The 14826-nt window shown below is 47.6% G+C and overlaps 1 protein-coding gene across 6 annotated transcripts in view; it reads right to left on the minus strand.

Moving 5' to 3' along the window:
* The window catches only part of NEK7 (NIMA related kinase 7), an 87797-nt gene that overhangs the window by 15882 nt on the left and 57089 nt on the right, over positions 1–14826 (minus strand). For all 6 annotated transcript variants that reach the window (XM_015587491.2, XM_025044740.1, XM_006904430.3 and 3 more), the window contains 2 exons: positions 8120–8228; positions 7375–7482 (listed from right to left, as the gene is read on the minus strand). In XM_015587491.2, the coding sequence (XP_015442977.1) occupies positions 7375–7482; positions 8120–8228 (217 nt within the window). The remainder of the gene's footprint in view (positions 1–7374; positions 7483–8119; positions 8229–14826) is intronic.

A 14826-nucleotide genomic window follows, 5' to 3' on the forward strand; every position in this document is an offset into this window, starting at 1 on the left:
CGTGACTTCCTGTAGCAGCTGCACAAGGGTGGACTGATGTCACCAGACGCTAAAACGATTGAGCAGATTCCGTGCGGGGAGGGGCGGGCGTGGCCACTGGCCTGCGAGTTTAAGGCTGCAGGTAAAACAGCGACACCTTTGACTACCGCAGATACGTACGTCATTCTGACCTCCTGACATGAGTAAAAGCGAGGAGTGGATGACAACATTATAAAAAATGGAGAAAGGCTAATATTAGGGGGAAACGGCTAACAACTGAAAATTCTAAAGACAGCCATTCGAATAGAAAAAAAGGTCACCGCATTGACGTATTCCAGCGATATGAGAAGTTTTACATGGCACATACACTCTGCGAGCAATAAATGCATTCTAACATTTACACTAAGCAAACTGAAAATCGATTTTCCAAAGTTCTACAATACGTGTAAGAGAGCCAAAAAAATCCTAACATCCTGCTACGATGGACCATGTGACTGAATTAATAACTTCCATTTCATCAGAACTAGTTACGCACAGAATTTTCTCAACGCTTCAGCTTAAAATTTATCAGTGCAATTTCTGCAAACGTTTGAATGAGAAACAATGACAGAACCGCCCAAGCACCTTTCTGCGTGGCTAGGTGTGGCTGCTGTTTTGTTTGATTGTTTGTTTTTTACCCGAGAGAGGCGGGGGCGAAATCAGCCAAAAGCCAGAAAACCCGTGTCCAGCTCCCCTCTGCCACCAACCAGCCAGGACGTTCGTCTTCTCTCGGCCACTTTCCTCATGTGAGGCGCAGGGGAGAGAAAGAGCAGATGATTTCTGAGATGGCGTTTGCTCTAAAATTCTACAGCATTCATAAAAATCCCACAAAAATCCATATGGCAAGTGAAATGGAAAAAGGCAATAATTTCCTTTTTAAAACTATTACCTGGGATAATTGAACAAAGTGTTTTAACTCGGAGAGTAAAAACAAGTAAATTCAGTTTAGGAACGCGGCTTCCCTCAGAATTAGAACGAACTGCAGAAAACACAGCTCTGAGCACTCCCGAGTGGGAAAATTAAAGGACAGACATCATCGTACACTGCGGTTTGACTGAAAACAGACTCGTGCACTTCAAGAACTGGGAATTAATTTTCACTCTCTCCTTCAGACTCTTAAGCCAGCCCAGAAATGATACTGGCAGGCCGAGCTGAGAGAGGACAAGTATTTAATCGTAAGGAGTATTATTATCTGAGTCAATATGGACTGGCTGAGTGATGAGCAATGTTCTTTGTACAAAAGACATTTATTAAGTACAGTTCGTTGTCTGTTAAGTGTAACTGATAACATTTAAGAGCTGTAATTAATGCCGAGGGGGGAAACAGAACATGGTGTTGTTGGCGGTCCGCTCCCAGCGCTGTTAGACACACCACCGGGACCGCCCTGCCGACGTCCCATCGCTGCGGACCCGGCCTCGGCCGAACGGAGCCGCGCTGCTGCCCGTGCTGGGGACTCGGAGGCAACGGTGCGTCCTCGGCCTCCTGGGCTCGGGCCGTGAGGTCCCCTCGTGAGGGGTGGCCTCTCCCAGAAAGGAGGCGCCGGGGGCCAGGTAATCTGCCAAAGGTCTCACGACCTGGGACTCAAAGCAGGCAGTTCCGTCCTTTGCATGGGAACAGTCACTACATTAAAACCACTGTGAAATGTCACTGACAAAATCTGTATCTTCCCGAATTAAGCAGCAAAAAAATCTCCTAGACGTCAGAGCACGAAAGGCCAGCAGTGAGGTCCAGGGTCTCGGGTCACACGTGAAAATTCTGAGACTCTGCAGCCACTGACGGTTTGAAACAAATACTGGGGGTGGCCGAGAGGTTAAACTGTCACAGTTTAAAGTCAGCTGACAGCTTCTTCCCAGAGCAGCGGCTGGAGTCAAGGACCGAGAGCTAAAAATAGACGGGAGGGAGGGAGCGGCCTCCGGCGCGGGCTGACAGCAGCTGACACGCGCGCTTCCTGCCAGCCCACGGGTGGCGCCTGGCGCCCAGCGCGAAACTGTGCACGCCTGGCTCGAGGACACGGATTGTCCAAGTTGAAACCAGAGGACATAGCACACTCGGCAACCGTGTGCGGAACACGCATTGTACACTCGAGACTCCCGCGTGGAAATTCTGATATTGGCGGGGATGGTGCCCACGCGCTCGCTCAGCTGGCGGGGTCGCGAAGGCGGAGCGCCGCCTGTGTCACCGCGAGAGGCGAAGTGGAACTAGTCCTCCTGCCACAGCAGCACGACGACAGAGCTGCCCCCAGGGGTCAGGTGTCTGTTCAGCGCAAGGACCAGCAGCCACGCGTTCTAGTCAGCTCGAAGCAGCGACTGTGCTCAGCACGCGGAGGCGCATATCACAACTGCACGCACGCACGGCCGTGCAAAACGAAAGCCTCCATCTTTCCTCTTCTGGGGTCGCTATGAAAGCGTTTGACAAAACCCAACACCCATTTCTGACAAAAACTCTCAACGAAGCACGTATGAAAGAAACATACTCAACATAATAAAGGCCATATGTGGAGAACCCACGGCTAATGTCATACCCAACGGTGAAAAGCTGACAGCTTTCCTCTAAAATCACGAACAAGACAAGAATGCCCACCTTCGCCACTTTCACTGGTAGTATTAGAAGTCCTAGTCATAGCCAGCGGACAAGAAAAATACATATAAAAGAGATCCCAACCGGAAAGGGAGAGGGAAAAGTGCCACTTACTGCAGATGACGTGGTGCTGTACGTGGAAAGCTCCAAAGACTGCACCAAAAACGTTACTAGAACTAATACGTGGATTCGTTAAACTTGCAGGACGTGAAAGGAACATGCAGAACTTACTGCATTTCTATACTCTAACAATAACTAAATGTCGGAAAGAAAAATTAAGAAAACGATCCCATTTACAATTACATCAAAAAGAATAAAATATCTCGGATAAATTTAAGCCAGGAAGTGAAAGACCCATATGCTGAAAACTGCTAGACGCTGATGAAAGCAGCTGAAGCCAGTGCAGGCGAAGGGAAGGACGTCCCGTGCTTGCGAGCCGGAAGAACGGACATTGTCACCATGACCGCCCTACCTGACGGCAGCTACGGCCTCAGCGCGACCCCGATGAGAACGCCAAGGGCATTCTTCACAGAACGGTCACAGAGCACCCTGAGATTCGTGCGGAACCACAGACGTCCCTGACTGGCCACAGCGGGCTGGAGCAAGGAGGACGGGGCTGGCGGTGTCACGCGCCCGGATTCAGACTACGCCAAGTCCTGCGTGTTGTCGACAAGCTCTGCGACTTTAAGCAAAGCGACACACAACGGAACCTGCTAACCATCGGCTGATGGAAACAGGGTCAGTTCCTACAGCATCTCATCGACGTCGTGACTAAACGACATTAGTCGAGGACCCGCTGTAGACTCAAAGCCACGGCAATAAAGACAGGACGGAACCGGCACGAAAACAGGCAGATCAATAAAACAGCACGGAGCCCAGAGACAGACCCACACCCACGCGGCCATTACATCCACGACGAAGGAGGCGGGAGCACCCCGTGGGGTGAGGGCCGTCTCCACAATAGCGGGTGCTGGGGAAATCCGGGCAGACGCATGCAGGAGAATCCATCTCGAGCGCTACCTTCCACCATAGCAAAAATAAACTCGAAAGGCATCGAAGACCCGAAAGAAAGATCTGAAACCATAAAACTCCTAGAAGAAAACAAAGGCAGTGAGCCTTTTGGCATCCGTCTCAGGGACGCTGTTTAGATCTGTCTCCCTGGCGAGGGCCGACGAAAGCAGAAACAACAATGACAACAAAAGCATAACAAATGGGACTCTACCCAACAAAACACCTTTGCACAGGAACGACGACCATCGGCAGGACGAAAAGGACATCTCCTGGATGAGAGAAGTCATTTACCAATGATTTCATCAGGGGTTAATATCCAGAATACGTAAAGAATCCATAAAACTAAGTAAAGAAACAGACAATACGATTTAAAAATGGGCAGGGAACCTGAAGGACATTTTTCCAGGGCCGACATCCGGATGGCCAGCAGGCACGTGCAAAGATGCTCGGCGTCACGGATCACCGGGCAAAGGCGAATCGAAACCACTATGAGATGCCACCCTCACCCGTCAGACCGGCCGTTATCAAAAAGACCCGAAACGAAACAAAACACAACAAAACACAGTGCTGGCGAGGGTGTGGAGAAAAAAGGACCTCGGGCACCGCCGGTGAGGATGCTGCTGTGGCCAGAGAACCTGGACCTGACGGTCACCTGGCCTCACAGCCCACTCCGTGCCCTCGCGTCTAGACCGGGAATGCATGCTACCCACAGCTCACCTGTACCTGCAAGCATCCCCGGGAGCTGAATGATTTGCAGACTGTGCAGAACTACGGTGCTCATTAGTCCCCAGCCCCGGGAGCCAGGGGGACACAGTAAGTGACTAATGTATGTTTGGCTCACTGAGCCGACCGGAGAGCAAGGCGGGAGGCTGGCAGAAAGCAGGAAACTGGGAGCGCGTCTTTAAGTAAAAGAAGCCGCGTGGACGTTCTGTAAGCGCTGAGCGATGCTTTCCAAACCGCAGGGCGTAACCCGTGAATTAGTTGTGAAATCAATTTAGTGGGTTGCAATTAGCATTATTTTTAGTAAAATGAAAAAAAGCAGAGCCCACAATTAGAGTGCACCGCAGTCGCAGGAGCGGACACAGGTACGTGGGGCTGTGGCTTTGGTTACAGGCCCTGCGCCCACGGACGGGCACAGCGGTGCTGGGTCACTGTCAAGAAAACGGAAAGCCACTCGGCCAGGGCACCGGGAAGCTCCATTTAAGGGAGAGACGGGTTCTTATCACAAAAGTTAAAAATGCAGACACACCTAGAACAAATTTCCTAACATCTGGTGGCACATCTGTACGGCTGACAAACGGTATGAAAGAAAACAGGGCAATGTACGACCCTGGGACATGTACGACCCTCCAGTCGGCCCCCTGGCCACACCCCAACACGGAGGCACTAGATGCAGATCTGACTTAACATGAATAAAGGTACAAACGAAAGGGGCAGGGGGACAACAGCCGAAGACCTGTCTCGATCACAGACGACAGGCAGTGACAAACGTTCTGTCCTGCGGGCTGGCGAGCCCACACGTGCTGTGCCCTGCTCGGTTCTGGGCAGCACATACTCAGAGGCACTTGGAGCAAAGGAAGACAGCGACCAGGACGGACACCCTGAGAACAGAGACCACTGGTTACCCCGTTATCCACGGCCGCTGCTTCAACTCAGATCAGACAGCGCTGCTCTCGTTACGACCATGCAAAAACCCCACCTCACTGGCGACAAAATGCGACCTCTCCCCACGTCCCACCAAGGCCCTTCCTGCACCCGCCCAGTGAGCCCCAGGCAGAGCCCATCCTGCCCCACCTGTCCCCGGCACGGGCGCTCTCCATCAGCCCGAGACGCGTCCCCCAGGTCCTTCATCTCCTTCCAAGCTCGGTCCGACCACCACCCCCTCACCGCCCCCTCAGGGGGGCCCCGTCCAGCCACACCCTTTCCAAAACACTTCCCCCGCTAGCCACTCTGTCACCTGCTAACAAATCATCCTTCTCTTTGTTTGTTTGCGGTCACCTACTTCCTCCCCCCAAGAGGACTTGTCTCGTTCAGGCCACATTCCTGGGACCTGCATAAAAAAGGCACCAAAATGCTTCACAGTCACCAGTCTGGTCACGTTGACAGAAGTGACCTGACATCTGCACAGCACTCTGCATTGCTCGGAAGGCACGTGGACATTCACTACACTGGGGGGTTGGCTGGGACAGCTGATAACAGGCGTGGGTGGTCCCCGCCTCTGTCGCTGTAAGTCTGGAGGTGGGGCCTTAGGACAGTCCCCAGATGGCTTGATCAAAGCCCACAGAACAACAGCATGTAAATCCAGTGTCCTCCGTTCCCCCCGGTCATCGTGCTACCTCTGCTGCTGGGGACCCGGCAGAGGGACACCACGGCCGGCACGCCAGGACACAGGCACGTGGAGGCAAGGGACAGTGAGAGGACCCCGAACTCCCGAGGACCTGGCTGCCACGCCGGACTTTGCGTGTCCTTCCAGCCAAAGGGGGAAGTGACGTCATCGGGCCAGTGTCTTTCAGGAAGAACACGCGGAACTGGTTTGAAAGGGTGTCGGACACAGGGACACAGGGAGTCTGGTTTCTTGACCCCAACACGAGGTGACCCTGGGCTGAGGAGGAGGAAACGGCAGGCAGAGATACGGGGTCCGCCGTGCGCGCTGGAGCAGGGAGGGCGTCGGAGGAAAAGCGAAGGCCCTGAGATCTCTCTTCGGTTTGGGGGACCTGAATGTGGTCTGCACGTCCAGCAACGGCAGGTTCGACATTTGTAATTTTCACCCCTATATTCAGGAATTAGTCTATTCTAAGCTGACACACTTTTGATTCTATGAAAACTGGAAACGTGGCCGCCTGCACAACTCTGTTTGCTACAGGAACGTGAGCAAACAGTTTACTCCACGCTCGTTTGTTCTCACGGAATCGAGACATACAGATAATGTGCAAGATGAATAGATGTTTGAGCAGTTTAAAGACTCGCTGCTCTCTTCAGAATCGATAAATATATAGAATTGTGAAAACCAGAATAAAATACGAATTGACACAAAAATAAGTTCTCGCTATTTTGTCTAAGTATCACATTTACACGGAGAAAATACGATGCGAAAAGTTTCAAGAGAAGCTCTACCGTTCCCTTTAAATGATTCAATTTCAAAATTATTTCTTCCTAGTAATTTCTATTATTTCCAAACCAGGAAACTTTCCATCAATATAATGTTGTAACAGCCTCCTGCAGTTCTATTTTGGGTATAAATGGCATGGACAGTTAGCTCTAGAATGAATAAATTACAGAGGATTCTGCTTTATAATTTAGGGAAATATTGAGAGAAATATCACTAGCCACGGATCACCTTCGAGATGTCCCCTCTGCGGCAACCAAAACCGCGTTAGGTTAATAAACATTTCTAAACTACTACAGTCTTTTAAATGGTCAGGCGAAGTCCTCTTCCAAGATATGGTCTATTTATCATTTATCTTAATATGATTAAGTGCGAAATAAAAGGGCGATTCCATGGCAACAGTTAAAACTACATTTGTTCATCCGCATTTTCTTTCATCAAGTGCCTGCCTGAGGTCAAGTTAACGGAAGCCCCAACTGTCACATGAACGGACACATGACACCTAACAGAGAACTGGGGGTCTCTGCTCAAGACCAGATGACTTTTAATAGTTTTCCTTAGGATGTAAGAGTTGGTCTATAACTGGCACATGCCTTACGTTTTAACGGGCGGTAGGGAAGCGGGGGAGGGAGAGCTGAATGAAATCACGTAGCGTCTCTTACCTAAAGAGTGTGCGGCTGTGGTTTTGGAGCTAAAAAATCGGCCAAGTCCAAGATCGCCGAGTTTGACCACCCCGGTGGCTGTAATGAACACGTTAGCCGGTTTTATGTCTGCGAATAAATGAAGGCACCAGGAGAAAAGTGACGTCAGTTTAGGTATTTTCAAGAGTTTAAAAACCACTTTTCATGGCAGAACTTAAAAATGTATCTTAAAAATAAAAGTCAGTTTGAATTTTGTACCAATAACTTTGAGTGGTTCTTACATATCCTAATGTCTACGTTCTCAGTCCTCTGATGATCAGCAACGCAGCGTAAAGATCACTGTAAATTTTCAGTTAAAACATTGTTTTCCATTTTCAAATCAACTCTTGTGAAATTTGTGCCCTTTTGATGTCAATTTTAAATATCTTACTAAATATTAATTTATTAATATATTTACATTAAACGTAAACCCATAACTCCATATATATATAAAATTATTTACTTAAATGGCCTTCGAAATCTTGATGGCTTAAATAAATACCACTGGAATTTTTCACACCCACCGGGAAGACGCTCGCTCAAGGCGAGCAGAGAAGGAACTGCTTCTCATCCTCATTTAAAGGCCGGTGCGGCTAAGCTCGCAGGCTCATCGTTTAGCAGAGCTCCAGTGTGGGAACACGCGACGCGAGGCGGCAGCGCGGACGCCAGGCCGGAGGCGCCCGCCCCCCGCGGCCCGCGGCCCGGGGCCCAGCGGTGGCGCACCCACCTCTGTGCATGACCCTGCGTGAGTGCATGTGCTCCAGGGCGCTGCACAGCTGCACGAAGTACTTCCACACGGTCCTCTCGGGGATCAGCCTCTTCTGCTTCTTAAAGTGCTTCGGGAAAAAGTGAAAGAATAAGACTTAGATACCTTCAGACTAGATTTGGACGTGCAGAAAGCCGTCCGTCAGCAAAACCCCCACTGTCAGCTCCCCGTCGCCAACTCAAAAGCCTATGCTTTTCCCACGAAATCCTTCCAAGAATTCGACCTGACACGAGAGCTTAATTCCCCCCGTCGTGTCTGATGGTGGCGCAGGTCGCATCGCACTGTGCTTGCGATCGATGGCCAACGACTTCAACAAATTAACATCTATACAAAATAATTCCTTGGCCTAAAAGGAAGATGTCAGATTTCATTTTAGGAGAAGCCAGAATAACACAGTCTAGCAATCTGAAGGTGATTATGTTCCTTACAAGACAATTCTTCTCCTGACAGAGGATCGCTATAGAATTCCTTTTAAATAAATATTGAACCACCTCGGTGATTTGAAATATCACTTAATTTATGAAAAATTAAACAAAAAGGATTTAAGTAAAAAGTTGTCATAAATATTTCTGTCGCACATGATGAGCCAAACTTGCTCTTCGCTTTGAATGAACGAAACGAAGCTTCACGGGAGGAGCTGAGTGCCAGGGCGGTGGGGGGAAGGGTGGGGCCTCGCGCGCAAGGCGACAGCCCCGAAAACGGCAAAGGTGGGGTGCGGTTAGCGCCGTTCTACGTTACACCTGCCAGAGAAACAAGCAGTAACACGCTCGTCCAAGGACACAGTCCCTAGTTCCTAAGAGTCACGAAGATTCACCATATAAAAACCAAAAATACAATCTCTCTCCTACTTAACAGTATTTACGACCGACGTCAAGTACTGTATTTAAGCAAGTTTTGACAAAATTTTCTGATAACTTTTCTCAAATAGAAAGTTAGTGATAGACAGCAAAGTACATATCTGTACTTTGATGCATTTCATCTGGAAACGGTGATTTTGAAAGTTCAACGGATTCCGATGTTTTGTTATTGAATATGGAGAACCTGCGCTTCAGGTAATTCCCAAACAAGTGTCTGTCAACCGTTCCCCCGTGACCAGTTGAGGGCAGGCTGAAATGACAAACAATACAGGGAAACGCGCTGATATCCCCACTTCATGGTTAGCAAAAGGTTATACCCGCTGTCTCAATATGGACCCAACAGAGCAAAGGCTGAATCTTTAGGAAAAAGCTAATAACTTCAGGTTAGTCTTTATTCTGACAGATACTATGGAAATGAACTTACTAGCAATTTCAATGGCTATTACATCAGCAGCCAAAAACAACAATTAGATGACCAGGTAACTAATTAAAAAGCAAATCGTAGTATTATTGAAATGTTAGGAACTTCCTGTGTCATGTTTCGATATTAAGCAGTTTTCATCGCAGCTCGTGTCAACGTCAGCTTCCAGTCTAGGTGGCAGGCTGCAAAATCGGTTCTGTGCACATAATTTTCTTGCAGACTTGGAATGAGTCCAGATAAAGCCTGTCTGTGCTCGCCCGACGCTGGATTAGCATATCAGAGGCCTGTCTGATGTCAACAGGAAGATGGATGAGACCAGGTTACTTTTCATTCAAAAATAAATATACCGTATCGTGTAAGTATCAGACCGTGGAAGAAAAAGTCTATGCTTTAATATAGATTCTAAAATCATCATAATTATAATTAATTTGGCAGCTTACTCCTAAAGTCCCATTATTTAAAAAATAAATCATATACACAGGAAAAGGCAGAATGAAAAAATTGCCCTCGAAATGCACTTTAGGGAAGCTGTCATCCAACCAAGATGGTGTGCTCATTTCACGATTTTATGCTCTTCTTTGGCATTTTCTCTTTGGACAACAAACTTAATAGGATGACAATAACCCGGCATATCAACATAAAGCTGCCTGGACGGAACAACCTGCAAAAACCTAAATATCCAAATTAGAAACGGGTTTTTGAAGAATTGTATGAATCTGATTTGATCAGAAAATGAATCGAAGGCAGCTTCATTATGTCATTGGTGTCCGCCATATTTTTTACGTTTTTGTTTCAACATACGCGTTTTTCCAGCCTTTCCTTAAACGTGGGGACGTTTTACTTCCGAGAGGGCCGATGCTGCTGCTGCTAAGAGCCTGTCTGTCTGATGGTGGCACTGCCGGCTACGCTTAAATGAGGGTGAGCGGAAGACGGCAGTGAAATTTTGAATTCTTTTTATACCGGTGAAATTTATATTAGCACTACAAAGCAGTAACTTCCATAATGCCAAAGTACTAAAAAAAAAAAAAAAGCATCTCCTTGAAACTTATTCTAATATATACATATCTTTTACGAGTTAATTCTAAGTCAAATAGCATTATTTAAAAACCCTATTTTTCTCCGAAAAAAGACAGCCCTCGATAAGTACTTAGCTCTAGATTAGGAAAAAAAAAAAAAAAAAATCTAATGTTAACGTACAGAAATAAAAAATGGACGCGTATTTGCCATGTGGAAAGTTTTTAGTAAAGCGATAAATAATAAAACCAAATTTTTGAAAAGGTTACTATCGATAAAGAGTTATGTGAAAAAGATTATATGATATGACACTTTTACTATATATATGCCATGAAATAGAACTGTAACTTTTTATACTCCCAAATAAAATATCTAAAAACGAATGGAGAGGCAGAAACTGGCACTTGGATTTATCTGGTCACCTGGGACGGGACTTTTATTTAGCCTTTTTTTTTTTTAAGTAGGGCATTCTTTATGCCAAGCTTCAAATACTGTTTATTTTAAAAGCATATTTTCTATCAGTAGTATTTAAATAAGTTAAATAAGATTTTGGCAAAACAGTCACATTTTTAAAAAAATCACCAAATATCCTCGTACAAATTATATGCCCAAGACCCAACCCAATTAGATAGCGGACACTGACTATCTCAGTCCCGATTTTTTTGGACTAAACTGGATCACCTGGCTCCCGCATTCCAGACACTGTGACTCCCAGAACACACGTCGCTTATTTCTAAGTCTGCAGTCTAGCATTCCTCCTCAAGAAATCTTGGGAAAGCTTCAAGTATTACCCAGAGTCAACTCATCCACAGTGAAAGAACAGAAAAGGACGTCCTTGTTTTACACGTATAGAAAAAAATAATCTTCATGGTATATCAAAATATTCAAGCCCAGAATCTGACACGTTCATCTTTGAAGGTTTTAGACGGAACATCTGCAACCACTGGGCCAGCTTCGGGGGTACGACCCACGCAGGCCTTGCTCTTACTTCAAAGTTCCGTGCTCCCCTGTGTCATCTTGAGATTCTCAATCTCTTTTTACCCAGGCACCCACAATTATGCAGCTGGTACTGGGAACCATACACTAAGCATCCTTTGGAAATGTACTGCTCTAGTTACCATAAAACCAAAAAGCGACAAATGAGATTGTGGTGCTCAAGGCATCCTTGAAGAAGGTTAGAAAAAGATGGTAACAAAATGACGAGACGGTGAAGTCATAAGGACGAAACTGCAGGCACCAGCTGCTCTCCATCTCTGCCAAGCATCTAATGAGAGGAGGCGAGTAACTTACGTTCTATACGAGGAAGCGTTTCCTGTTGGGGGCGCTGTCGAATGTCTAACGTGGCACTGACATATGGCACATCCACCTTGTAATAATGGGCCTGGTTATGGGTGACCCCGAGCAAGCCACTTACCCAGGCTGGGCCTGTTTCCTCGCTATATTAACGAGAGTTTGGAGATCACCTTGTGGCCCATCTCTAAATATAATCTACGTTTCTACAATCTCAGTCACAAATAAAAGGTAGATAATAAATGGCTGCTTGGCACATTTTCACACTTAAAAATTATTATATTTTACTGCTATGTCCTATCCTTCAAACTTGTTAATAAAAACAAAGCAAATATTAATAATAATTATTGGACCTCAGAGACCCCTCTACTTAATACTGTAGATGGTCGTCACATGAGATGACACGTAGTTAGGTTTCTTTACTATAAACTTGTAATTAGGTCAAACATTTACCATCGGAAGGGAAGGTACACTTCCAGACAAACACACCTCTGTAACTGTCATGCATTTTTATGAGACTACATCTTACGGTGGTTATTTCAAAGAATTACAGGCACAGAGACTGGGCGGTGGAGAAGACAGGACACTTTTGAAAGCGTAACTGATAGCTCTAAGTGTGGTTTTGTTACATTGATCTTTTTGTGGAAACAGTTTTCTTTGAGGGTGGAAGGGATTCTCAACAGATTACGCTGCAAATATTCGCTTATATGCAATTCTGGGACTTACGCAAATGTGTAAAACAGTTCTACCTCGATTAGAATTGTGGTATGGAATACCCATTTGCAGCACGTGAATAAGTTCACTCTTGACACTCTGAGTAAAACGCAGAGATCTGAAGTTGCTTTAGAACGTGCGAAGTCGGACAGGCCTGGTGACCACGAGGTCACTGACAACACTTGCCACAGGCACCCCACGTTACCCACCGCGATGAAACAGTTCCCCGTCCGAGTTCCACTGTCTTTTTCTTTCATGTGACGTTCAGAAGTCTGCTAGGAGCACTCAGTGCTTAGAGGACTTCCCTGTACTCTACTCCTTCTCCAAAGTTAAAATTGCATAGGTTATTAACGGCAGCCAAAAATACGTTCCATCGCAGGATAGAAAATGTAACAGCTAGAGATTTTTTCTGAGCAATTAAGCCTTGAAAAAAAGAGCCTTAAATTATTTAGCAAACAAGAAGAACGAGCTCCTATAAAGTCACGAAGTTCTTCTCCCCAAAGCTGTCTCTGAACACTGGCATGCGTGAGCCCTGAGAGACGCGCCCATGTCACTAACGGCGACAGAGAAAATACCTGGGACACTTCCGGTGGCTCCTTCACGGTCTCGGGGTACTAGAGAAAATCGGAAGCGTGAGCCTCGTCATGAGTCCTTGCTGTGACGTGACGCCACACGGCAGTGAGAGAGGTGGAAAGATATTTCGATATTCTCAACCAACGAGAAAACCCAGCGGAACAATAATGACATAGCACCATCTCGGCAGAAATCTAAGGGCAACAAAATGGGACAGGCGTCCACATCTCTTCTCTCGGGTGCTGCTCCGACACGGCTTCGCTGGGCGGGACGTGCCTTCGGAAGGGCAACTTGGCATCGGAATTACCTTCGATACGAGGAGCAAAAAGTGCCTCGAAAGTTATCTTCTGATTTCTCCCGAGGAAGCACAGTTCAAAGCTTACGCAGCATCTTTTAGTTATGCTCACAGATTACGTAATGGTCAGTACGGTATATAATTTCCAATTTGTTAAAATTCCTAAGTGCTACACTACTTCACTATCGAACTACTGAAGTATCGGAGAAAACCCAAGTGACATTTATCAGCATGGTTCCTACAAAAATATTTCTATGTAACAGACCTGTACGTGCACACCATACGCCGATCGACACCTATGTGGACACGCACGCAGGTGTATGTGCGTTGTATATGTGCGAGGGTCAATTCTGCATAGTTGTTTTCAGGCGGTGCCACTAACTGACAACCTTAAAGCTTCTGAGTAATTCTAAGGTGATATGGAACATAAGGTGGACGACAGTCTCACACAACAGACTCGGCCGGAAACAGAGTGATTTAAAGTCACCGGCTGTTCTCACGGGGGGTCTGGCGTGCGCTGTCCACCCTGTGCCAGGTGCTGAAGTGGAAAGTGCAGGAATCTGGGTAAACCGTAAACCGGGTTCCCGCAGACGGACGGTGCTGCTCGGAGATTTTACTGCTTTAAGGGCCCAAAGGCCAACCGTGTGAAAGCACCTCGAAGTGGCTTTGCTTCCAGTACAGCCTCTGAATTTGGTCCATACAAATAAAAACGTGTCTGCAAGTGGAGAAACCACCACCAAGGAGGTGAAGATTTGTAAGTTATAACATTTGAAGCTCATAATTACCTCCAAAACCCTGTTGACGTGTGAGCTAACTGATCGAAGTCTGTGGCAAGCGCGGTCCCCACACCTCGCCCGCACCCCAGGTCTTCGTCCAGAATCCTCCTGTTGAGTGTGGGCCAGCTTGTGCGTATGATGAACCACACCCACGCCACATGACCTCGGGTGCAGAGGGTGCTGCAGGTGTCACCGACTCTCCACATCGGCCGCCTGGGAGGTCATCAAGAGGGAGGCCATCCTGGTAGGCCTGGCCTAAGCGGCCAGCCCGTCCAAAGTCCTGGATTCAAGCCAAGACTCTCCTGCTGGCCGTCAGGAAGCGACCCGCCAGGCTGTGCAGAGGGCCACATGGCGGGGATGGCGGGTGGCCTCTCGGGCCCGTGATGGTCCCCCACTGCCAACCAGGAGGACAGCAAGGACTTCCGTCATCCAACCACAGGAGCGGAATTTCCCCAACAACCGGTGAACAAGGAGGAGGACCCTGAACCTCAGAGGCGACCACAGCCCCGGCCGGCACCGTGGGAGTTGGTTCTGTCCAGACGCCCACACTTACAAAACGCCCCTGGGTCCAAACGGCCCACAACGTTCACTTACACTTCCGGTTCACAGGATCAGGGTGCAAAACGTGCTGTCACGTTCTCGAGGCCCGACAGCACGCTGTGTTGCAACGCCAGTCACGACCCTCCGCGCCCCAGCAGCGCGCTGGCCGTGGCACACGCCGTAGGCCG

This window comes from Pteropus alecto, unplaced genomic scaffold (assembly GCF_000325575.1).
Source record: "Pteropus alecto unplaced genomic scaffold, ASM32557v1 scaffold90, whole genome shotgun sequence".
Classification (NCBI taxonomy): domain Eukaryota; kingdom Metazoa; phylum Chordata; class Mammalia; order Chiroptera; family Pteropodidae; genus Pteropus; species Pteropus alecto.